The following is a 25,023-nucleotide window of genomic DNA, read 5'->3' as shown; positions in this document are numbered from 1 at the left end:
GATGTCCCTAAATTCTACACACTGGACCTTTGAACTTACTCATTTATGAATGAATCACCTCCCAGGCTCTGTAAAAGTAAATCCACACCGAGTTGAGTTTTTGCAGCTGAGATGAAAAATGACTTCCTGCTCTACACAGCATGCTGTTTTTCCTGAGCCGGGCTTGTCTCTTCGGCATTCCCTCCTCTGTCCTGGTTCCAGTCTCGGAGGCCCTCCGGCAAGCTTGTGTCCTCCTCAAAGCTCCCAGTCCCCTCCACAAAGTCCTCGTACGTTGACTTCTCTTCAAATGGCCGCGGGCCCAGCAGCTCCAACATGTCCCCCTTGTCCAGAACCTCTTTCTCCAGGAGACGCTGCCCCACCTGATGAGAAAAATCAGGATTGAATCTTGTGTTTTTTTGTCCCAAAAAAAATAATGATTATAATAATAATGTCATTATTAAGGCACTTTTCAACACAAGTAACAAAGTGCTTTACAATAATTTGAAACTCACAATCCGTATAATAATAATAATAATAATAATAATTACAATAAAGATACAGATAAAAAGAGCAATAGACATCACGTGATAAAAGCTTTTTTATAAAAATGTTTCTTTAGAAGTAAAATAAAACGGGTAAGAGATGCTATCTCTTCCGGCAGACTTTTCCAAAGTGTAGGGGACCTGACGGCAAAGGTTATGTCTCCTTTTGATTTCAGCCTAGAATCAAAATGAGTTCTGAAATATAGGGAGGGGCCAGTTCATGCCTGGCTTTAAAAGTTATTTAAAGAATCGTAATTATGTCTAAGCTAAAAAACACTGGTAATTGGTGACATTTATCATCTGTATTGTAAATTAGTTGAAAGGTCTATAGCAAAAGGTAATAAAGGTGAGCAACTACTTATTTTACTATCCTACTAATTATCAGAAATTGGTCTGTCCAGTTCTAGCTGACAACCTCAAGTTGAAATGAAACATGGAGGATGTTTGTGGAAAGATTTGGCTGTATCTTGAAATCACCACAGGAAACAGCAATGTAAAGTGTACAGTATAGTCATAAATAAAGAAGGAGATAAAGAGTTCTTATATATATTTTTGCTAAATAACTGTTAGACATGAAGTGAATGCAGAGCCTGACCATTACAGAAGATTTCAACCTTTTGTTAAGTTTAAATATTACAACAATACAAGGAAAACATGGAAATACTGCAATATTTCACAACATGTCGACGCTGAAGCTCTTGTATGTTTTTGTGTATTAAAATGTATTTTCCTTATTTGTACCTGGCCTGCATGGTGGCTGTTTGAATCTGGAAATCTTTTTATTGAATATAAATGATACAAATCCCACCGCTCTTATAATCCTACAACACTCCAGTATTAGCAGGTGTTGTATCAGAGTCTCACCATCTCTACCAGGTCCTTCTTTTCCAGAATGAGCTGCATCGTGTGCGCGTAAGCTCGATCCACCAGCTCTCTAACCTCCTGATCTATCAGCTCGGCTGTTGCCTCGCTGTACGGCTTCTCCAGGACCATCTCACCCTGCCGGGGCAGATCGAATGACACCTGCCCAACCTTCTCGCTCATCCCAAACTGCACCACCTGAGGAGCACAGAGGAGAACAAGACGTCATAGCAGGAAAAACCCTGTTCCACTGAATCAGGAGCCCAACAGGCCCAGCAGACCCTGCAGGTGTGTGCCGTGTACCTGAGCGTAGGCAGACTGTGTGATTTTCTTCAGGTCATCCTGAGCGCCGGTGGTGATCCGACCGAAGAACACCTGCTCGGCCACGCGGCCTCCCAGCATCATGCACATCCTGTCAAAGAGCTGCTCTTTGCTGTACAGGTACTGCTCCCTGGGCAGGTACTGAGCGTAACCCAGACCCTTCCCACGTGGAATAATCGACACCTGGACAAAAACAGAAGCATTTGAGCAGGACATTTTGGTTCTTCAAAGCACCAGAGGTAACACATTACCAGTACCATGATTTACACTTTCATCATGAGCAGTTTCAATTTAATGTGACTATTGCTTAAAAGGTTCAGTGTCTAGAGTCTAGTGACATCTACAGGTGAAGTTGCATGTTGCAGCTGAATACCCCTCACCTCACCCTCCCCTTCCAAACATGAAAGAGAACCTGTGCTAACCTTCAGTTGTCATAAAAACTCCAAAAGGTGTTTAGTTTGTCCAGTTTGGTCAACTGTAAAAAACATGGTGGCCTCAATGAATATAAAAGGACCCATTCTAAAGGTAAAGCTAATGTGGTCATTTATTTTTAGCACATCTGATATATGAATTACTCCTGATATGTTAATTGTTGCAGCCATGGTTATAAAATATAAACTTATTTCCACCTTTCTCTCATAAACTGATATCAAGGTTTGATTCCAACTATATCAATAAGGTCATATCTTGGTTGGTTTCAGGCTATAAACAGTGATTAATCTGATGATTGTTTCCTGGATTAATTGATTTATTTTTTGTTTATAAATTGTCAAAGAATTGTAAAATAAATAAAAGAAATTTAAGTCATTATAATTTCCCATAGCCTGTGTTGGTGTCTTCAAAAGTCTGGTTTTGGCTCAACTGTTATAACTGATAACAAACTTATTATGTTTAGCCTGAGGTTTGACAAAGAACCGCATAAAAGCTAGGGTTGGTAATCCTGGAAAACTAGCAAGAGCAGGCTACACTGCAGGCTGCCAATATGCAACTGATACTTATATAATTTTAAAGGCTGAAGATTTTCACCTTCCCACAAATGTAACAAATCCCTGCAAATGTAATAGCTACTGCGTTAGTGGGAAATATTACATTAAAACCTGCAGATTTGTATTACGTTTGTGGTTCATTTGGTTTGTTGGCTGTTATTACGTTGGCGGGTGTTGCAGACGCCATTGAAAAGATGTCAGATGGCAGTGAGTTACTGTGCCGCCTTCTTGTTTACTAGTCTGGTAACTGTTACATCAACAAATAGGGTTAGCCTTTGCTTGAAAAGGGTGGGCAGGAAAATAGTCAAATTCCCAGCCTGAATTATTATCCCTGTCCACCCATGACTACAGCAATTTTTTTTAATGGCGGAAAAATTAGGCGATTAATTATCTATCGATTAACACAATCGTTTCAACTTAAAAAAGCCAACAACAAGGCAACTATACTAGTAATTTTTTGGTTTGTTTGTTGTTGTTTTACTTTCCTGTTTCTTTTGACTTAAATTGCACATTTATCCAACTGAAGCTTTTTACTTGTTTAAATTATTTAGTGCAAACCTAATCTATGTTGAGTGTTTTCATGAACATTAATTCATTCTTTATTATTAAAATAAGATTTTATACAGACATTTGGATTTTATAATTGCACAATGGAAATATTCAGATTGACCCACGCTCAGCTTTGTTCAGGCAGTTTATCACTACAAGAATCACTTTATTAGATACAATTACCTAAAACAGACATGGGGATTTAACTTTATGATTATTCTGAGAACGCTAGTACTAATGTACTAGTATTTTGTCTGTAACACAATACAATTCAACAGCAGCACAAACTACATTCTCCAGAATAATTCCTCAGAGTTTGAACACACACTGGACATTATAACCCTCATGATGGAGGATTTACTGCTGGACTGTTGTGTTAGCCTGCATTGCTTTTAGCTTTTCATAACAACGCATGTGTAGGTGTGTGTAAGTATTGGTAAACTCTACCTTCAGCAGTGGGTCGGCGTGCTGCAGGAACCAGCCCACGATGGCATGGCCGGCCTCGTGATATGCCACAGTCTTCTTCTCTGTGGGCTGTAGGACCTGAGTCTTCTTTTCCAGACCTGAGGACAAACCCAAAATCCAGGACTGAGACTCAAGAGAAACATCAACTGTAATTTATCTACAATATCTACTGATATTAGAGCTGTAATGTCTGCTGGTGAACACTGTGCATATGAAAGGTATGGAAATTACAAAATAAATTGTTCAAATTTAAGCTAAATCTGATTTATCAAATTGTCACATGACACTGACCTCCAATGACTCGGTCGATGGCCTGTTCAAAGTGTTTGCCGTTGACGGATGGGCTCAGGTATCTGGCGGCAATCAGAGCCGCCTCATTGCAGACATTAGCGATGTCAGCTCCTGATTGATTCACAGGGAGAAATATATCCATCAAGACACATCTTAAACAAAAGTCACAGGAAGGTGGTGCTGTTTCCTCATCACCAATTTATCTGATTTATCTAGTTTCCTTAAAACTGAACACGTCAATTTACAATTTAGTCTTGAACTTGCTCGTTTATTGAAATAATACATTTGTATTTTTTGTTGTTTGCTTTCATCTGTTTACGTGTCTGCAACTTGGAAATTATGATTCAATGTAATGAAATAATTTCTAATAATATAACATGTATTTAGGCTGATAACTCTCATACAAAAACTTTGAATGATGGAAACATAAAATGGTTGTGAACTGTTACAGACCAGTGAATCCTGGTGTTGCAGCAGCCATCTTCCTGGCAAGATGGTTTTTGTCCATCGTTGGGTCCAGTTTGATTGGTGTAAGATGAACTTTAAAGATGGATGCCCTCCCCTTGATGTCTGGAGGACCTGAGACAGGAGACATTCATTTAACAAAAGAGTAAAGCCTCAGTCTCAGACAAACACTCACCAACCTTATATGTTAAGCTTAGTGTACCTGCATGGCTCTTCCTTTATGAATGTGTGTATGAATGGCTGAATGTGAATTGTAGTGTAAAGTGTCTTTACTGGTTGTTATGACTAGAAAAGCACGACATAAATGTAGTCCATTCATGTTTCAGCTGAAAGGAAACAAGCTGAAGAATTAAAAGGAAGCACTCTGATACTGTTGACGTGTTGCATTGTGTGCATTGGCTGCCTGAGACCACATTAACCTGCATTTTATCAAATATTTGAAAATGTTTGTGCCTCTGCACCAGCAACAGCCAATATGTTTTCGTATTGTCCGTCCATTTCTCATAAACATGTCATCTCAGGAATTCTCAAACTGAACTGATGACTAGACATGTAACTAAAAGTCAAGTAACATGGATGTTCACTGCATCTTGAAAAGTTGGTGGAGGCAAATGGCCCTAAGGCAGTAATACAAGTGATTAAACAACTTCGTCATTGTGTAACAAACTCATCATTCCAAAAAGCATTTTAATGATTTACTTGGGGGAATTTTTTATTCCTTGAAATCAGTTTATAATATTGGTTTCAAGAAAATATCTGATCGTAAAAGGAGTACATTTATGAAGCATTCTTCTGTTTCTGTTGATCACTCAAAGTGCTGGTGATGTGATACACATCATGATACAGGAGTTACAATTCAATATTTTGCAATATATTGTGATACTGTCAGCAAGGCATCATAGTGCCAATTTATTTGATCAAATTTTAGGAAAACAAGCCATTCAAGGTCAACTATTAATTAAAAGGAGAATTACATTAGCACAAAATCAAACTTTAAAGATATTCAAATGCATTGTTATTTTCTTATATTGCTTGAGACGCCAAGAAGTTAAGACAAACCAGAAATAGTCAAGTGACGTCAGCGGCTCAGTTAAGAAGCATTTTTCAAGTCTGTTCAGGATGTGTATTTGTCAATGCCTACTGTACCTATGTAGATCTGTCTGTCGAAGCGCCCCGGCCTCATCAGAGCAGGATCCAGGATGTCAGGTCTGTTGGTTCCAGCCAGGACCACTACATTAGTAGATGTGTTGAAACCTGCAAGTACATGAGATTCACATTTTAATGACCCCATCAAACTTCTGAGCTGAAATCAGGAATCGGACTCAAGTTATGATTCAGCCTACCGTCCATCTCCACCAGCAGCTGGTTCAGAGTGTTCTCCTGTTCACTCTGACCACCAAAGTTCCCTCCTCCTCTCTTTCTCCCAACAGCATCGATCTCATCGATGAAGAGGATGCAGGGGGCGTTCTTCCTCGCCATGGCAAACATGTCCCTCACCTTCAGTAGAGAAAATTCGTAATGAACTGTTTTTATAGTGTTTTTCTAGTCTTATCGACCAGATTCACCCATTCACACACACATTCACACAGCACAAGTATATGCTGCATTTTTTCTATCACACACAAGTCACACTCTGCTGGCACAGTCATCAGGAGCAATTTTGGGGTTTCAGTAACTTGCCCAAGGACACTTCAGCATGTAGAGATCAAACCACCGACCTTCTAATTAGTGGATGACCCGCTCTAGTTCCAGAGCCACACATGTTTTAACGATGTGATTCTCTTAATGGTAAAACATTTCAGGTGTTGTGGACATGCTGTCAAATTCATTTTGAAGCAACAGGAATCTGGGTTAATTTTTCTGTCTATCTATCCATCCATCACACCTAAACCAGAGAGTTATTAAGGAAAACTAAAAGAAACTTGACTACACATTCACCACAGTCGTCTGGTTCAGTACACGTCTGATGTGATTTCCTTCACTCACCCTGGCTGGACCGACGCCCACAAACATCTCCAGGAACTCAGAGCCGTTGACAGTGATGAAGGGAACGTTGGCTTCTCCAGCTGTGGCTTTGGCCAGCAGAGTCTTCCCCGTCCCAGGAGGACCAGATAGCACAGCACCCTGGGATACCACACACAACATGTCATTCATCATATGTCGTTTCACTGCTCTGGACATTGAACTGCACAAACAAATTTACAACTTCAAAACCACATTAGTTACCCAACAAAGACAAAAACATTATTATTAAAGCTTTGTTAAATTAAAGTAGCAAGATATATGGGTTTCACTTTACCTTATAATAGAAAATGTTTATTGCAAAATATAATGGCTCTAGATTAATGACACCTTCTGCATTCAGAATGGATCTGTATAAGCCATGCTTTCACTCCACAATTCTGTCCACCACATGACCAAGCTTTTCTTGATTTACAGCACAAAATAAGAGAACCCTAACCCCCCCCCCATACAATCTAAACATGAAAAGGAGAGCCTTTTTGTTTTCTCCAGTTTTCCCCAGGCTGCACAAATGGCAGAGGTTGAACAACTCGCATTGACTGTAGAAACTCAATACAAAACGAGACTTATTACATGAGGAGGCAAAGAAGGTGAAGCGCTAGAGTGATAGAAACTGAGCTAAAACAAGAGCCTCAGACAGGGATACCTTGGGGATCTTGGCTCCAAGGTCCAGGTACTGCTGTGGGTTTTTCAGGAAGTTGACAAACTCCAGGATCTCCAGTTTGGCCTCCTCGCAGCCGGCCACATCCTTAAACTTCACGTCAATGCTGTCCTTCATCATTTTGGCTGTTGACTCACTCATGCTGAAGGGCCCGCCCCTCCCGCCACCAGGGCCTCCTCCCATTGGTCCTCGTCGCAGAGTGAACAACAGGAAACCAATCAGCAGCAGGGTGGGGAGCATGCTCATCATAAAAGAGCTGAGAGAACAGAGAGGAATAGTTATTATTAGGGTGGTTCAATGAAAGGATGAACATTGTTGCCATGACAGGGATCAGTACCCACAACACCTGTGATTGTCTGTGTCAGTCCATTATGGTGAAATAAAAATAATACTAAATTATCCAAACAATTTGGTGGGGCATATGTTATTGGCTGCAGGCCGCCAGTTGCCGACCACAGCTGCAATTTATCTGAGGAGGTAGAGGAAGTTCAACTTCCACAGACTGCCTGTTCAGGCCCCACTCCCACAGAGGGAAAAAAATTACGGGGCAATTCTCTGTATGAACGGTATAATGTTATAAAACAGTAGTGGAATCATGACATGAAAAGAAGACTTCTCCAACAACAAAAGTGTGTCAAAGTGTTTCTCTCAAAAACAGATGTTGGGAAAGGGGGGTGGGGTCCATCCTACAGTATAATCAGACCCATACCGTAAACGGGTTCGTGTGTTGAACTCACCCATCGCTCTCAGTGCTGTAGACTACGGTGGCTCGGTGGGACGGCTCCAGGCCGAGCTCCGCGTGCGCCACCTCAAGGTTCCTCTCAAACGTGTCAACGCTGCCGATGTTGAACCAAACGTAGCTCTGCACAGATGATTTCATGTTACTTTTTGATGTCACATAGTTCATGTAATGTTATTTACGGCACAATAACATGTAGCATCATCCAATACCTTTTGATGGCGGATTGATTTTGGTGTGTAATTAATGGATAAATAAATGAATTCCAATTGCACAACATAATAATTCAAATACATGAACAACAAACAAAAGCATCTAGTGAGGCACAATGAACATGTGCTTGGGGCCTTGTGCTATTAATACAAGTCAGTTTCATGACCCCCCCCCCCCCCCATGCTTTGGTGGTCCCCTTGTTACACCAGATTCAATGTGATTTCAGATTTGCCAAAATGCAGCAGACATTCATAAATGTACCAAATATAATTTTGGGGGAGTTAAATTCACATCTCTTATTCAATCTCAGATTTCATTTCAACATGCATTTAGTTTTTTCTCACCGCATCAGCATCAGCTCCCGGCACCAGGATGACTCTGACATACTGTTTGTTGATGACCTCTAACCGGTCCACCTGGACATAAAAAAAGAAAATTATTTTAAAAATCGGTTTTCATTCTCTTCTTTTTTCTTAGAAACTATGCATTTGCTTCTGAGAAATCAAGTCTTTAGCTATAGATTTGTAGTAAATACAGGACCATTAGCATCAGAGCTCCAAGGTGATGTTTTATTTTATTTCTGGTCTGTGGATGTTCAGAATTGACCTGGATTCTAAATCCTGCCTGGCCTGAAGAGAATGATTGAGTACATCACAGTATAATTGTCCCAGAGTGCTCCTCACCAGGCCTCTGCCAAGGAATCGATGGACAAAATCCTTCCAGCTGATCTCTCTGCCACTGTCTCTGAAGAAGAAGTAGAGTAGAGCTGAACTGACACCGGCCACGGTGATCGCCATGTAACGGAAATCCTTCTCATCCCACGGGAAGTCACCCTAAAGAGACAGGTGTGAATGTTAGTGTTAGAAACAGGTTACAAGTTTCATTCCAGCGCCCCGTCCATCCTTAAGACATACTTTTATCTGAAAGTGTTCCTTGATCTTACCGAGGTCTAATTTCCCTACTTCTCTTTCCACATACCATATTGGGTTTTATGCAATTGTTTTTCATCTGTTCCATTTTAAAACTTTTATGACAGGCCTGTTTTAATTTGCTGCCATTGTAAAGCACATTGTAATATGGATTTAGAAAATTGCTCAATAAATAGGTTTATTACAATTAGAAGGAAACTTGATGTCATCACAGCTGTCATTTTAGATTCCACTTGCATATTGAAAAGATAAGTCTGGAGTGACTTGAATTACTGAATGTCTAGGGTTCGTTTCACCTGAGCTAGACACATCTCTTCCGACTACACCTTGGTTAAGAAGATGATGCCTAATAACCATCGTCAACTCTGGTGTTTATATATATATATTTTTTAATAAATAAAGTTTAGTTGCCCTTATATATGGAACTTATATGTAGCACTTGTAGTTTGGCGTTTTTTAAAGACTTACATGATTCTTGCTGTTCTAGGTTTGTACCCTCATGGTTGAATGCACTTATTGTAAGTCGCTTTGGATAAGAGCGTCAGCTAAATGATATGTAATGTAATGTAATGCATATGTCTTGAGCAGCAGGTCACTGGTTAGACGTCTGGCCGGCAAATGTTTTCTTTTTGACAAACAACCTGAGCTGTTGTTTTCACTGACAAGTGTATACATTAAATGTGATGAGATTTTGACTTCACAAACCTTCTGCATTCGGCTCCACCAGTCTTTTCCTGAACCTCCTCTATTCCCTCCTCCTGATCTTCCACCAGCTCCTCCTCCTCCATCTGAAACTCAGATTATTGGTTCTATTATACATCTGTCACACCCATCTCCAGCCTGGTTTCCAGTTCTGTGAATGATTCTATCCCAGCTCTTCTTTCAGTGAAGTAATCAATGTTATTTTTTCAACTGATTCCATCATTTGAAACATAAAGACCTCAACCTGCAGCCAGAACATCTATTAAGAATCAACAGCGTCACATCAAACAGTCTCACAACACAGAAAATGTCAATATTATACATCTTTGCTCTCATCTCTCAGTTGACATGTTTAACATCAGTGCTTGAAATGGTTAGATATTACATATTGTTCATTTAGTTGTTTGTGCTGCTGTCTTAAATGGATAGCTCACCGGGAAATTTTAATTCACTCATTATCTACTCAATATGCCGATGGCAGGGTGGGTGAAGTGTTTGAGTCCACAAAAAAACCTAACATGCCTCCATACTGCTGGTGTAGTGACCAGAAGCCCCGACATTCATATTCGACCCAAAGCGCTGTCATTTACCCCACACGTGACCTTGGGCAAGAGCTTGTGTGCAGTGTGTGTGTGCAGTGTGTGTGTGTGTGTGTGTGTGTGTGTGTGTGTGTGAGAACCTGAACGCTGCTGCAACGAGGATATCAGAGGACATTTCGGCTAAAAACACGGTGTAAATGACACCATTTCGACACAAATATGAATGTGGGGCCTTACGGACACTTGGATGACACCACACAAGCAGTATGTTATATTCTGTTGTTTTATTACTTTTGAAAAATTGATCACCAGTAATTCAATTGTTTTGGATTTGGCTGCAATGCTGGTCACCCCTGAGACTCCAAAAGTGTTTTGTGGACTCAAACACTTCACCCACCCCTCCATGGGCATAGTGGTGGGTAGATAATGGGTGAATTTCAGTGAACTATCCCTTTAAAGTAAATTTTAGTGAATCAACCTGCTGGAACTGATTTAAAAGCATGGTGAATGGTGGCCAATACATGCAAAACATATGTATACATTAAAAGGGAAATGTCCTACATGAAACAAAACCCTTACACTTTAGAAACAACAAATTAACATGCCATGGTAACTTTTCATAACAATTTGCACCAACATATATCCTGTGGGTCCATCTCATTTTCAAGACCTTTAATAATCAAAGATAAAACTTTTGGGATGTACACACTCCACCAGCTTTCTTTGTCTTGGACACAGCAGCTCTTACCTTTGGGTTCACTGGAGTACAGTCGTCGCTGTGCCGTCTGGAATCTGCGACTGAATGGGAAGTGAGCTGGAATCCGATAGCCGTTCTGCAAAAGACCACATTGCCTTTAGTGCAGCTCGTCTATTACTATATATACACAGTATGGCTGTGCAAATATGACCTCTGACAGTTAAACCAACTCTCTCTGAATTTCACTTCTATTTAAAACATCTGACCTCACCTCTGAACTGCATTAGACTCAGTGAGCAGTGGAATACTTAAAATGTAGGGAACAAGGTCAGAATTAGCTCAGAATTATTGATTCACTAGAGCCAAAGAAAAGTAAATAACCTCATTGACATCTATTGCACTTCTGTCCATCCTGGGAGAGGGATCCCTCACATGTGGCTCTCTCTGAGGTTTCTATGTTCTTTTTACCCTGTTAAAAGAATTTTTTTGTAGTTTTTCCTTACTCTTGTTGAGGGTTAAGGGCAGAGGATGTCACACCCTGTTAAAGCCCTATGAGACAAATTGTGATTTGTGAATATGGGCTATACAAATAAAATTTGATTGATTGATTGACAGACATTCTTTTGTAAGCTGGAGCTGTTTTGGTCTAAGTGGGTTTGTGAGGAAATCCTAAGGCTACAGCATGAACTGTTTTTCCAGTCAAAAAATACACAACATGCCGCTAGCATGGTGTTATCCAAGTGTCCGCAAGCCCCGACATTTATATTCAACTCGAAGCTGCGTCATTTACACTGTGTTTTAAGCCTAAAAGTCCAGTTTGTTTCGTGTCGAATATAAACGTCGGGCCTTTCTTCTGCAGTGACGGCTTTTCTAGCATGAAACACCTTGTGCTTTGAGCTGCAATAGAGGGAAACTAACATTATGAGGGAATCTGGTCCTGAAAAGAATGTTACACTGGAAAATATTGATCGATTCATCCTCCTCTTGAAACCACATATTAGCTTCAGTGATTTTAAAATGGATCGGGGAATTTGAACATCAATTATAATGAAATTGGCTTCAGTGACATTTATGTTTCGAGTATTGTCTATATGAAAAGTTCTAAACACCAATAACACTTCAAATCTAGAAATAATGTATATGATAATCATATAACCCCTGACATAAATAAACTGCCCAAAAAAAATTATGGGAACACATAAATCAAACATCAGATCTTGATAACAAATTATTCAAGTTGAAAATCTTTACTGATGTCCATTGTATAATTTGTTAAGAACAAAATGACATACCAACGGTCAATGGAAAACAAAATCATCGACCCATTGAGGGCTGGATGCAAAACCACACTGAAAATCAGAGTAAACAATTTGAATCAAAGGCTAATCCAACTTAAGTGAATTTCATCACGGCAACTCATAATGTGACTCAGTAGTGTGTATAGCCGCCGCGTGCCTGTATGCACTCATGAAAACGTCTGGGCACTCTGCTGGGGGATCTCCTCCCAGACCTGGATCAGGGCATCAGGGAGCTCCTGGACAGTCTGTGGTGGTAGGTGGCGGCGTCAGATACACCGATACAAAACATCCAATAGGTGCTCAATTGGATTTAGGTCAGGGGAACATGAGGACCAGTCAATGGCATCAATGCGTTTGTCATCTAGGAACTGCAGAAACAATCTGGCCACATGAGCCCACTGCACCAGCGTAAGGTCTGACAATCTCTCTGAGGATTTCATCCCAGTACCCAACCGCAGTCAGGGTACCGTTGGCTATGACATGGAGGTCTGTGCTACCCTCCAAGGATATGCCTCCCCAGAACATCACTGCCACCCACCGCCAATCTGGTCATGCTGGATGACGTTACAGGCACCATAACTTTCACCACCGCATCTCCAGACTCTTTCAGGCCTGTCACATGTGCCCAGTGTGAAACTGCTCTCATCTGTGAAGAAAACAGAGCGCAAGTGGCAACCTGCCAATTCTGGTGTTCTATGGTGAATGCCAATCGAGCTGCACGGTGCAGGGCACAGGTCCCACTAGAGGTCCTTGGGCCCTCATACAGTTTGGTTAGAAACATGCACACCAGTAGCCTGCTGAAGGGTCGTTTTGTAAGACTGGCAGTGCTCCTCCTGTTCCTCCTCGCACAAAGGAGCAGATACTGGTCCTGCTGCTGGGTTGATGCCCTTCTACAGCCCTGTCCAGCTCTCCTTGTCTCCTGGTATCTCCTCTATGCTCTTGAGACTGTGCTGGGAGTCACAGCAAACCTTCTTTAGTCCGCACGTATAAATGTGCCATCCTGGAGGAGCTGGACTACCTGTGCAACCTGATTGGACTGCAGGTACCACCTCATGCTACCAGTAGTGATAAGGACACTAGCAGAACACAAAGCTAGAGAAGAATCAGTCAGGAAGGATAAGGAAAGAGCAACCGTCTGTGGTCACCACATGTAAAACCATTCCCATGTTAGGGCTTGTCTTGCTTTTGCCTCTCCATTGTACCTGTTGTTACTTGCATTTGCACCAAAGCAGGTGAAATTGATTCACAATCACTTGTGCTTCCTAAATGGACAGATTGATATCCCTGAAGTTTAACTGACTTGGTGTTATACTGTGATGATTAAGTGTTCCCTTAATTTTGTGAGCATGTCAAGAGACACTAAAAAGACTAAAACAAATGGAACAGGGCTACGTCTTACACTTATTTTATTATAAGTGTGTAAAACAATTGTGAAAAAAAAACTGTTCATCCAAGGTCATCTATTTCAATAACTTGTTTATTATATATACATATATGTTTAGTTTATTTGGCAAAGAGTGAAGGTATCGCAAATACTTGTCAGCTTTTATTTAAGAAGCTCAGACCAACAAATAAGCAACTAAATCCACAAAGTGCTGGAATGGCAGTGGGGCTCACAAACAAGCCCCCTGCATCACACTGACTCTGCCCCCCCGCACATAATTTATAACTTATATATTATTGGCACTATCCCGGAACCAATCACTGCACCTTAGCACCGCACGTGCCCATAACATAACGTATTGTTCTTTCTGTATATATTGTTGTTTTATGTCCGATTTTTGTTTTTATGTCCAAATACACCAACCACACCAAGGCAATTTCCTGTATGTGTAAATATACTTGGCAAAAAAAAAATTCTGATTCTGATTCTGATTCTGAATGTGATACTATCACCCATCGGGACTTTAGAGGCTCTTCTAATGGTTGACTATGCTACTAGCTACTCATAGCTACTTTCTGTCAACACTGGTGTAAATTTCTTTGGCATCATATCCACGCTAAATACTGGTGTAAGTAGTTGTAGTAGTATTAGTAGTAGTAGACGTAGTAGTTGTACGACTACAAGTGACAGACACTTCGCAAGTCGCTTTAAAAGAAAGCTAACTATTGCGTCACAACAATGTCGCAGCATTAAGGTCAGCTAGAAGCGAGCAGTGTTTTCACATAGAAAACATCGGATTCTTCTGGTAACAGACGCTTTCTGATGAGTCAGACTTGTGCCGAATGGAAAACTAGGTTTTCTAAAAGGCATTAGGACTTAAATTGTTTCGTAAGGTTCGTCATATTGTTCTTAACTAAACAAACGTACACTAAACGGAATGGTTTTGTAACGAGGTTTGGCAGCACGCATTCGAACGTGCTACATTTCCCTTATTAAATCTAACTCCATGAGGACATTTAACTGCGGCCTTTTGGGCCGTTTCTCACTCAACATTCCCCCCCCCCAATCCTCCACCTTCACTTACCGGGGCAGCGGAGCTCCGATATGCTGCTGTGAAGAGCCGTCCTGCGCTCACCGCGAAGAGCCGAGCCCGGATTCCCCCAGGCCGGCAGAGAGGCAGAGCGACTGCCGAGAGGAGCCTCAGCACCTGAGACATCCTCCGTCTGTCGCCTGCCCAGCCGCTCAGTCACAAACCCCCGCGGTTCTGCTCGTTTAACTCCCGTCAGGAAGCTTCGCTGTGTCGCTGCTGCAAACGTTATTGAAGAAGAGCAACAGCGTGAAATGTCAACGGGATCATACGACGATGATGTAAAGGACCACGAGCCCGTCTCTGCGCGTGCCTGTCTGAAATGATTGTGACAATGCATGTTTCTTAGCGATTGAAAATTTATTTGGAATCACAAAATACAATTTTACCATTAGATAATATACCTAACTGACATGATGTACGTAAATCCATGTATTTTGTTTAAATATGACTTTATTACATTCAGGTATGAGATGGGCTAACACTGTGTGTCAGCCACAATACACCTTCACTCTGATTGGCTGAGACAGAGACGTTTTCTAATGCTCTTACATGTAACTGTTACAAAAACACGTGGTGACACTATTATCATTACATGTTTAAAAGTTATTGGAAACTTGCACCACTGAAATACTCAATATTCATCTGCAAGAGGTTCTCCATCCTCCATCTTGTTTGTATGTTTTTATGTGTGACACCACACAGTCACATTAAAACAGGATTTAACATGTTTATATTTTGCTCCTTTGTTTTAAAAGTTGTATTTTAAGAAACCTCTTCCACTATTTCTGTGTGTAAAACAATGATCAGAATTATTGTGAAGGGCCATATAATTCAATCACAGGAGAACTGTTAAGGATGCGACCTCTATTAATTGATTCAGAAAGTCAGAAAACAGTGAAAATGTCCTTGATAAATTTCCTGAAGCCCATGTTAGCATTCATGGGTCTTTGTCTGACCAAAAGTCCAAAACACATAATTTTTTATATCAAAGAAAACAAGGGAACTGCCTTAATTCACAGACCAATGGTATAATTTGGCATTTTCTATAAAAATCCTTTTTTTGATTTTTGATTTTTTATCAATCACATATAATTTTTATGTCAACTGATCATCTTAGCCCTTGGGTTCCACTTGATTTCTAGATACAATTGCACAGCCATGTGGAGTAAAGAGCCAACAATATATTTGTCATTACCTTGAAATATTGAAATACTCCCCAGATAAATTACCATTTTAGTGATAACATTGTATTTTCAGTGCCATGCTTTTAGACTGCAATATTGATTTGTCACTGTAATTTAAGTTGAACCATTATCCATGTCTAATTAGAATAATCAATCTAAAGTAGGGAAATTAAGTCAGCTAATGATTTCAGCTGTGGCAGATGCTTCACATTTTTTTACTCAATGAAAATTTTTATATCAATAAGAAATGAATAAATAGATGTAACTTTCCATCTATGTCCATGGCTGGGTCAGGGTGTTGAAGCTGCAGCCGCTTGTCCTCTGAGCTCTGCTTTGGAGCTACCAGTGCTCTAGGAGTTTTGGGAACAATCTGTCACTGAAAAGGGAAAATGTGTTGTTTGGTTTCCTGACTACAACAAAAATAATAAAGAAAAGTTCTACTCTGATGAATGAAATTAAAAAACGTATCTCACGGAATAGAAAAGCCGTCAACTGTAACGTAGGCTGTGTGTGTTGATGTTTCCATGTAAACATGGGCCTTGTTGGTAGTGTAGCCTACCAACTGCATAACTCTTATTTATTTACTTGTTTCTTCGTATTTATGTATGATATATGCTGCATGGCCATGATCTTGTTCTGTCTGCTGTTGTACACTTTTTTTGCACTTGAGAGAGAAAAAATAAAAAGTGAAATGTTCCCTTTCAGCTTCCTCTGTAGGTGCTGTAGGAGAACCGACTCATCAATAATGGGATGTGGAACCTCTGCTGGGGCTCAGTGATGGTGAATACAACCTGAAAACATACAAAAAAGTACTGATAGTAAAAATGTTAAATAAAAAGACACAAAATCACAGGACACATTTTTCTATTTATATTGAAACATGCCAAGTCAGTAAGTATTTGTGAACAGAAATGTCTGAGTGAGACACTCCAAAGTTCTTGCAGCCTTTCTCCACCTGGCCTCCTAGTGTAAGGTCCGTAGAAAGTCAGGAGAATCCTGCTGGGTTCATATATCACAGCGAGTGAGTGGGGGGGTTGATGGAGCTTCTAACACGTGACAGTGTTGTGCATGTGTGAAAGGTAATCTGCAGGTAAACTCCGGAACCAATTCTTTGGACTTTACCTGCAGGTCATGTCTGAAAACGGCTTATGATAAGTGGATCCTTTGTGAGTTATGTCTGTTTGTACACGGTTTGTACTAATAATCACTTAATAATAATAAAACATTTTATTTCTATCGTGCTTTTAAAAGGTACTCAAAGGCTCTTAACATGGTAAAAACAGTGACATTAAAAATAATAACAACAAGGTAACATAATAGCAGCACTGGACTATTTAACAATAACATATTGTTTATGAAAGTGAAATCCAGAAGCTCACCTCTACATACGGATAGAAGGAGGTCTGACCCAGACCCTCCCAGTATGAACCGGTCTCAAAGCGCAGCTTGTACATGCCGGAGGTGAAAGCCTCAGCGCTGATGAGTCCTGGGCAGCGGCCATCTTCATTTGTTGTCCTAAAAATCATTAAACTGCTGAGTCGTGAAGGTTGATTGAAACTCAGAAACTCTCATTAAACAAAGAAAAGCTTTGGCCTATATTCGTTCAGTTTTTTATATTGACAAACAACACATGGCACAACATTAATTATAATATTTAGCATCTTGAAACACAAGATTTAGTGTCAGAGTCATTCCATTGCCCTGTGGACCTTGAATTTCTGTACATCTACTGTGTTCTGCAGATGATACATGCTGTCACTTAGAAGGTAAACAATGACTGCTACTGTACATGCTGCTCAAAGAAAACTTAACAGAAGGACCCCCAAAACTGTTTCTCTAATAATGGATACCTTCTCATAATCATTTCAACAAATCCTTTCAAATGGTGTTTATTTGATTTCTACAAAAAAATATATTCTTTGCTACAAATATATGTGTAAATTTCGGTTTGTTCTTTTAATCAATTCTGGTATCTGTTTGGAGAATTTTTACTGAAATATGGAAAAACCAAGTGATGTCTGGAGTTGTTCCTTTTGGGATGCAGATATTACCTGGGGATGAAAAGGATATTGGCAGCCCTAACAGCCAAAACACTTCCCTGATCTACTCTGGATTATGGCAGCGGGATAGTGAGAGAATGAACCTCACATAAAGTGATTGAGACATGCCCCCTCATTCCCAGTTATATAGTAATGATAAGAACATTGACGATGAATTCAAAATTTAGATTTGAGGTTTAATTGTCTTTCACAAAATAATAAGTTCAGCTGTTAACTGTTCCCTTCAATTCAGTTTCAGCATCGCCCGTTCAAACCCTACCCGACACTCAGCATGTTCCAAATCATCAGCTCGGAGTCTAGGCGATGCAGGCTGACCGCCATCTTGGCTACGGGGATGCCATCTCCAGTGTTCAGCACGTGAGTCGTCAGAGGGTTGGATGCTGCTGCTGCCATGAGCTGTCAGAGAGGAGTGGACAGGTCAGCCTCACCTGTATATTCCTTTCTGTCACACATACAGTCACATCTGGCTTCACATTGAAGTCAGACAATGACGACATTTGATTGATTTCTCCTAACTGGATGATTGCAGCGTTTGCAGGAATGTGATTTAGTACATTTGCATGCACACTACTGTTCCACTATTTGACAAAATGTTACAGGTCATTCAAACAGCATATTTTCTATGACCATTATGAATTCATCTGTTGCACATTTATGGTCATCGTGTGTGTTTAAGTCTATGGTCTGTTCGTATGCATAGCTGGGTGAATGTAAATTCAAACACAGCAGATTTTCTGTAATGTCAAATTTATACTAAACTAATCAACAAAATGAGTTTCTTAATAAATCCCTGGTAAGATGCAGCCCCCTAGATACGAATTGTAGGAAAATTATTTTTTAACATCTGTATTAACTGCTTAGCCACGTTGTTAAAGGGCATTAAGAGCTCTCACTCTATTTATAAACTATTTAAGTTTCTTAGGATTTTCACCAACACCAACACACATTGTCCACATATCTACATCTTTACAAATTAAACATGTGCCCATGAGGGAAAATACAAGAGAAAACAGAAAAGAGACAACATTTCTACTATGCTGATAAACTTATACTATATTAAAATAAATTAATACTATACTAAAATAACTACCCACTACAAAATTCACAATTACACATATTTAAATCATGCTGTAGGAAATGATTCAATCTATTCCAAAACTTAAAAGAAAATCAATGGTTGACGAGTACATAAGCCCTGTGCTTCTCAGTCAAACAAACAAGTCCAAGGACTTTAACATTTGGCCCTTTACTTCCACTGACAAAAATCTCATGATCCAGCATTTAGAATCGTCAATTATTGTTCTATTTTCAAGAGGAGCTGCTTTCTATCTGTTCTGCATATGAAGACGAAGATGGTTCTCAACTTAAAGACTGATTAACTCTGAACTTTTTGGTCGCTGCAGGAGAACTGTGCTGAGTAATAACAACTTGCATCTGTACAGATAATGTGAGGAAAAATAAAAAAAATTGAAATTTTTAGATGTCAGAACACTATAATATACACTTATAGAGTATATACAGTCTATAATATACTGGTGAATAATAATAAAATGCCACGGCATAATGTGAAATAGAGAAACCCTAACGTCTGAGTTTCAGTGTTTGTTGTGAGAGAAGACTCACCTCTGCAGTGTGCTCCTCTCTGCTGCAGCGAATTCAGTTAGTCACCAAAACTCATCCAACCAGTTGCACAAGCCCACTGCCCAGATACACTTACCCAGCATGCACTGCAAACAGACCTCAAAGGTTGTCCTTAGTCAAATAAATCATTAAAACATGGGGGCAGTTTTCCTTCAGTCCACAGCATGTGATTAACTGACTGATGATGATTAACTGATTTAATTAGGACTGTGTAACATACAGTAAAGTCATTCTTTTATTATAGTCCTGTCATATATTGTATCTTCTCAGCAGTATTGCTGTTGTTTCAATAGACACCTCTACTGAGGAGGTTATGTATTCGTTGCTGTTTGTCTGCTGAACTGATTTTATTCAAACTTGAAAATGGGTGAGGTATGAGCCGAAGAGGGCCCACTCACTTTAAGAGTAGATTAAATTAAGGGGTCGGATCAAGGAATATTTTTTCACTTTCTTTAACATTGCGGTGATGGGACCATTAATACTGTTGCAAATGCAAAGATATGCAGAAGCACAAACCAGCTAGCTAAAACTGCAACCCAAAACAACTCTAATTCATATATATCACAATGAACATTTTAGGGTGGATTTCATGCAGGGCTGTTTCTTATGACTATCATTAGTTCAATAGATGAGCATCAGGGAGAATCTAGACCCTAGAACATTGGTTCATTTACCACAATAAGCAAACCCAGAAACAGTGAGAAATCCAAAGACAAAAAAATATGTATTATACACAAAATGAATTGAAATACAAGCTGTGATGTTGGAGACAATCACAATTCTGTGCATTTCACATTACAGCTCCTTGTCATATTTTTTATTATTGTCATTTTCTGTTGCAGTCTATTTTGGCAGGTTTGCAATTCCAAATTGATTTTTAACTACCAGCATAAACTTTGTTGGTAAATATTGTAAAGCCTCTCACTTCCACCTACTCATTCTTCTTCCTCCACAAAACTGTTTTTCAGATTTAACATTTAACAACACTGGTGTTCTTTAGATTCCAAAGCAGCTTTGAGCAAGAAACTAAATTCCCATGAAACACTGAGGAAAACAGAGTGTCTGAATCTGACCTCACTGTTCAGAGATTTCACTCCAGTCTGAAAACACTGAAGACATAAACAGAAGCAACTGTAATGTAGTGTTCTTCTTTCCTCTTCAAGGGAGCTGATCGGGATCAGGTACCAGTACACACAGGCGGACCGGGTCTTGAAGGACTTCCCCGATGAACCCGACAAGCCTGACGGGAGTGAGGGGCTGGATCTGGATGAGGAGGATGGTGGAGAGCAGAGGGAGCACATGGAGGATGTTGAGGAGGAATTTGATGAGTTGTTGGACTGGTTGGATCCCTCCCAGCAGCAGCAGCCCCAAGCCTCTTCCCAGGTCAACGCTGTCAGCAGCTCAACGGTTTGTTCAGCTCAAGCTTTTCCATGATGCCGGTTGATCAGGTTGTTGTTGTTGTTTGATGCGAAAGTTACGAATGGATGTAAATGGTAAATGGTCTGTAAATGGCCTGTATTTATATAGCGCTTTTCTAGTCTTGATGACCACTCAAAGCACTTTACATTAAAGTTTGCCATTCGCCCATTCACACACACAATCATACAGTGCATCTATTAGCAGCGTGTGTCATGTCTTATTTCTGTATATCACAGGAGAGCGTGGGCCCTGACTGTGCTCGTAGTTACCAGCATGTCGTCCATCTAGCCCACTGTCTCATCAAGCGCTGCACCAAGGTGGAGGAGATCGTGCAGGGCTACGGGAGAACCTCCCTTATGCCGACAAAGGCCCTGTGGTGAATCCATCAAGCTACAGTGACCAGTTGACAAAGAGGAGGTTCAAGAAGGACAAAACTGGCACTATCCCTGGCATGGAGAGCATAAAGCGGTGTGTTTGTAGAACCCTGTCATGTGCCTTGGCAACCTTTATATGTCAATTTCTATCATTTCTGTCAACATATCTGTCTTTACATGGTTACAGCTTGTATGGTCGGAACTGGCCACGGCTCAGCAACGTGGCCTGACACCAGCCGGCTGGTGGAGGCCATTTTCATACAGCTTGCAGCAGAACAGTGAGGGGTGTCCAGTGTCCGTGGACTACAACGCCATCCGTAATGCAGTCTGCTCCCACCCGGCACTCACAACCAGGACCAGCATCCAGCTGTTTTCCGTGAACCAGAACACCTTCTCTCAGTGGTGAGACTCTTCTTTATTCACAGTTTATTCACAGATTCAGACCTTTATCATCCTCACAAGTTGCTGACACATTAACGTCATTATGTCTAATGTTCAACACAACTGTTCTTTGTTCACTCTGCAGGAACAAAGGTTTCACAACCAGGCAGGAGTTCACCACACTGGTGGATGGCATCCCCACCATACAGCCCCCTGCTCGGGCTGCGGAGCTCCACCTGCCAGTGAGGACGGGAGGACAAAGGCCCGTCCTGCCACGGCCCATCACCACCATTTATGTTGACATTCCACAAGCTGAAACGTCATAGGCTTAAAACCCACTTCACTTTTATGCCACAAGTGTATTTATTTGTCAATCATAGAGTGCTGAAATTAATTTTCAGTTTAGATGAGGTTAAAACAGGTTCTATGTTCTGTTTCCTTCTCTTAGTGGCATGGCGTTGCAGGGCACATGAACTTCATAAGCTTCTATTAATTCAGTTTAATGTAGTTTATTGGTTTAAGTGTAGATAAGGAAATGCAAAAATGTATTCAATGGCTGTTTATGGCTATGCATGTTTATTGGTGGATTTACAAATGACCTAAACCAATAGTAGATGAAAGGGCCCTTTATTATTGTACTTGTACAATAGAACACCCCCAGTATACATGCACCCAGACATATATCCACGGGCGCTTAAACAACGGTTGGTACCATTCTTGTTTAAATCGTTTTTGCACCCTGTCAGCAAAGTGTTCTGTTTCACTATGGAAAAAATAAAAATGAGCCTCAGTCCTTAACTATCAATAATAATAATTCTTATTCTGCTTCTTTGTTAAATTACACTATATTCGTATACATATATATATATATATATATATATATATATATATTTTTTTTTTACACGTTTTCGCATGCGTACGTGTTGAACGGGGGCTGGACAGGGGCTCTCCGGCTCCGCGGGTCGGTGATACTGGGGTGCAGGGGGGAGCTGTATTGGAGGCTGTATGCAGCTCTTCCGGCAGGGGTCGCTGTAGCCACGACTCTGAATCAGCGGTCTCTGTTTACGGAAGTCCCCGTGACGTGTCACTGTGCACCGGAGCATTGTGGGAAGGGAAGCGGAGCTGACGGCATCTGATGACAGGCTGCTCAACCTGCCAGAGCCCCTCGATCAGTCAGCGCTCTTATAAAACACACATCCGACGGGACGATGCTGCTTCACGGAGCCGGTGTGAACGCGCCGTGACGGGGCCGAACATGTGCCGCTGTCAGCGCCGCTAAGCCGCGGACGGGCGCCCGAAGCAGAGAAGTGGGACACGGTGTCAATGGACCGCGGCGCTGCTCGTTTTCTCGCTCCAGGGAGAAAATAATATAACGTAGCGACGGATTATAATTCCCCCGCCGTGGATGGGCGGTTGGGGGGCGACTGCTCTCCCGCATTCACTCGTCGTGTGAAGTTCCTCGAGATCCAGAGTCGAAGGCGCCGCCGACCAAGATGTCGGTCAGCAGCCCCGAGGCGGTGAAGAAGCTGCTGGAGAACATGCAGACGGACCTGCGCTCCCTGTCCATGGAGTGCAAGAAGAAATTCCCCCCCGTCAAAGAGGTTAGCCCCCGGCTAGCTAGCTGCGCCGAGCCGCCACCTCGGTGCTGCGCCGCTGGTGTCGTTTGTGAATTAGACGTTAGACACGTCATGTGCATTTTCCACTGTAGCCTGTGTGAAGCGGCTCTTCTGTCATCGCTAGGCCTCTGGATGTGGACACCGAGCTGTCCTCACACTGTGTGGGGCGAATTCAAAGTTACATCCGCTGCTGCTCCTTCTGAGGCACCAGGAGTTCCAGTACAACAACATACCGGTGTTTTAATAGCCTGTATCACACGGTTTGGTCACTGGTGTCAGACTGGAGCCTCCATAGAGAGCAGGGAAACTAACGCGACCTCCACTGACTCACGTTTGATTCACATTTGAACTGCGAGGTTTATTCAATGTGAATATGCTTCTGCCGTTATTGAAATTGACTTGGAGCTGCAGTTCCTTAAATGTAATATCCTCCCCAAATTACCCAAAGGGGAAAAAAAGACCACACCTACTACTTAACATTATTTTTCAGAGACATAAGACTTATTTAGGTAAACCAAACCTTCAATGCAGACTTGTATCTTCATTTGAAATAGCGTATAGTGGGTTTTATTGATATAGTTGAAAGTCTGGCAATTTCAATTACATTTTTTTTCAGTGAACTTTATTGGCACGACTTTTACCTGTGTTGCCATAGCACAACGACAATATGGAACACAATCACAGGATCATACTCAAAATACCAGCCTGTCTGTCATTAGACAACAGTAGCTTGCAGCTTTATTTCCCACTTTATAATTATTTACTGCAAGAGACTTTGTGGTGGAGTCACATTATTGTTGAGCCCTGCAAATTTGCAAATGATACACCCCATCATGATCCTTGCTTAAGTAAGATATACACATACTGTTTGTGGACATGTACATAAGGTCTGTTGGTCATTCTGATTTCTGATTATTTTGGTATCGTCACTAGATATGTTGCTGTTATCTTCCACTGCTTTGGGTACCTCAGGCATATGTTCATTTTATTTGAGTGTCTGCAGAAATCAGAGATTAATACCTCAGAACTTCCCCAGCTAACACCACAACAATCATCATGGTTGGATCGATACCTTTAGTGAGAACTCTTCTTGTCATTTGTAAGAAGCAGCCCTTTATTTCTTTATTCTTATACTGTGGCAGTGTTGCATTGATTTCCTAAGACAAATTCCAATTAAGTTATTTTAGGAAACTTTATTGTTTCTAACTTCTGTTATAAAAATACAATGCTTAGCCTGAGGTTGTTTGTCAAGGATCTCATGTTGCACGTTGTGGGTGTATTGACAGAACCAAAGCCATGACTGACTAGTGTTTTTGTTTAATATATTCATTCGTCATAGTGACTTACTGTTTGTGTGAGCTCAGTGGCTTCCTTGTTTAGCAGTGCTGGTTACATTTTGTCGTGACATCATGGCTTGGTGGGCACAGAGTGGTGGGAGGGGGACGGATGCGATGTCTTTTATAGCGTATATGTGTGTTTTGTTAAGAGTGACACGCAGAAGACAGTAAACCCAGCTTTTATGACACCACTTTGCCTCAATCAACAACTTATTATGTGCTCGGCTCTCAGCTGCTTCCACAGGGCTGGGTCAGAGTTGATTAACATCTGGAGTTTT

General features: G+C 41.0%; 3 protein-coding genes across 6 annotated transcripts in view; 1 reads left to right on the top strand and 2 right to left on the bottom strand.

Annotated features, from left to right (window-relative positions):
- LOC117762557 (AFG3-like protein 1) lies at positions 1–14,985 on the bottom strand. Its single transcript, XM_034586931.1, has 16 exons — positions 14,728–14,985; positions 11,013–11,097; positions 9,729–9,811; positions 8,778–8,927; positions 8,439–8,510; positions 7,880–8,004; positions 7,128–7,398; positions 6,446–6,583; positions 5,803–5,956; positions 5,606–5,713; positions 4,448–4,573; positions 3,995–4,105; positions 3,686–3,801; positions 1,686–1,886; positions 1,386–1,580; positions 1–359 (listed from the first exon to the last, which is right to left on the bottom strand). The coding sequence occupies exons 1-16, from the start codon at positions 14,857–14,859 to the stop codon at positions 132–134; spliced, it is 2,295 nt and encodes a 764-aa protein (XP_034442822.1). The 5' UTR covers positions 14,860–14,985; the 3' UTR covers positions 1–131.
- Positions 14,986–15,825: 840 nt separating this feature from the next.
- On the bottom strand, positions 15,826–19,710 carry LOC117762559 (5-hydroxyisourate hydrolase-like). Its single transcript, XM_034586934.1, has 4 exons — positions 19,601–19,710; positions 18,237–18,373; positions 17,297–17,432; positions 15,826–16,708 (listed from the first exon to the last, which is right to left on the bottom strand). The coding sequence occupies exons 2-4, from the start codon at positions 18,368–18,370 to the stop codon at positions 16,619–16,621; spliced, it is 360 nt and encodes a 119-aa protein (XP_034442825.1). The 5' UTR covers positions 18,371–18,373; positions 19,601–19,710; the 3' UTR covers positions 15,826–16,618.
- Positions 19,711–22,877: 3,167 nt separating this feature from the next.
- The window catches only part of mon2 (MON2 homolog, regulator of endosome-to-Golgi trafficking), a 39,769-nt gene continuing 37,623 nt past the window's right edge, over positions 22,878–25,023 (top strand). For 2 of the 4 annotated variants that reach the window (XM_034586925.1, XM_034586924.1), the window contains exon 1: positions 22,878–23,393. In XM_034586925.1, the coding sequence (XP_034442816.1) occupies positions 23,286–23,393 (108 nt within the window). In that variant the 5' untranslated portion in view covers positions 22,878–23,285. The remainder of the gene's footprint in view (positions 23,394–25,023) is intronic. The other 2 variants (XM_034586927.1, XM_034586926.1) reach the window with 1 other exon arrangement.

The sequence above is a fragment of the Hippoglossus hippoglossus genome, chromosome 6 (assembly GCF_009819705.1).
Source record: "Hippoglossus hippoglossus isolate fHipHip1 chromosome 6, fHipHip1.pri, whole genome shotgun sequence".
NCBI lineage: Eukaryota > Metazoa > Chordata > Actinopteri > Pleuronectiformes > Pleuronectidae > Hippoglossus > Hippoglossus hippoglossus.
The sequence above is the reverse complement of the archived record's forward strand: the minus strand, read 5'-3'. Positions and strand labels throughout refer to the sequence as shown.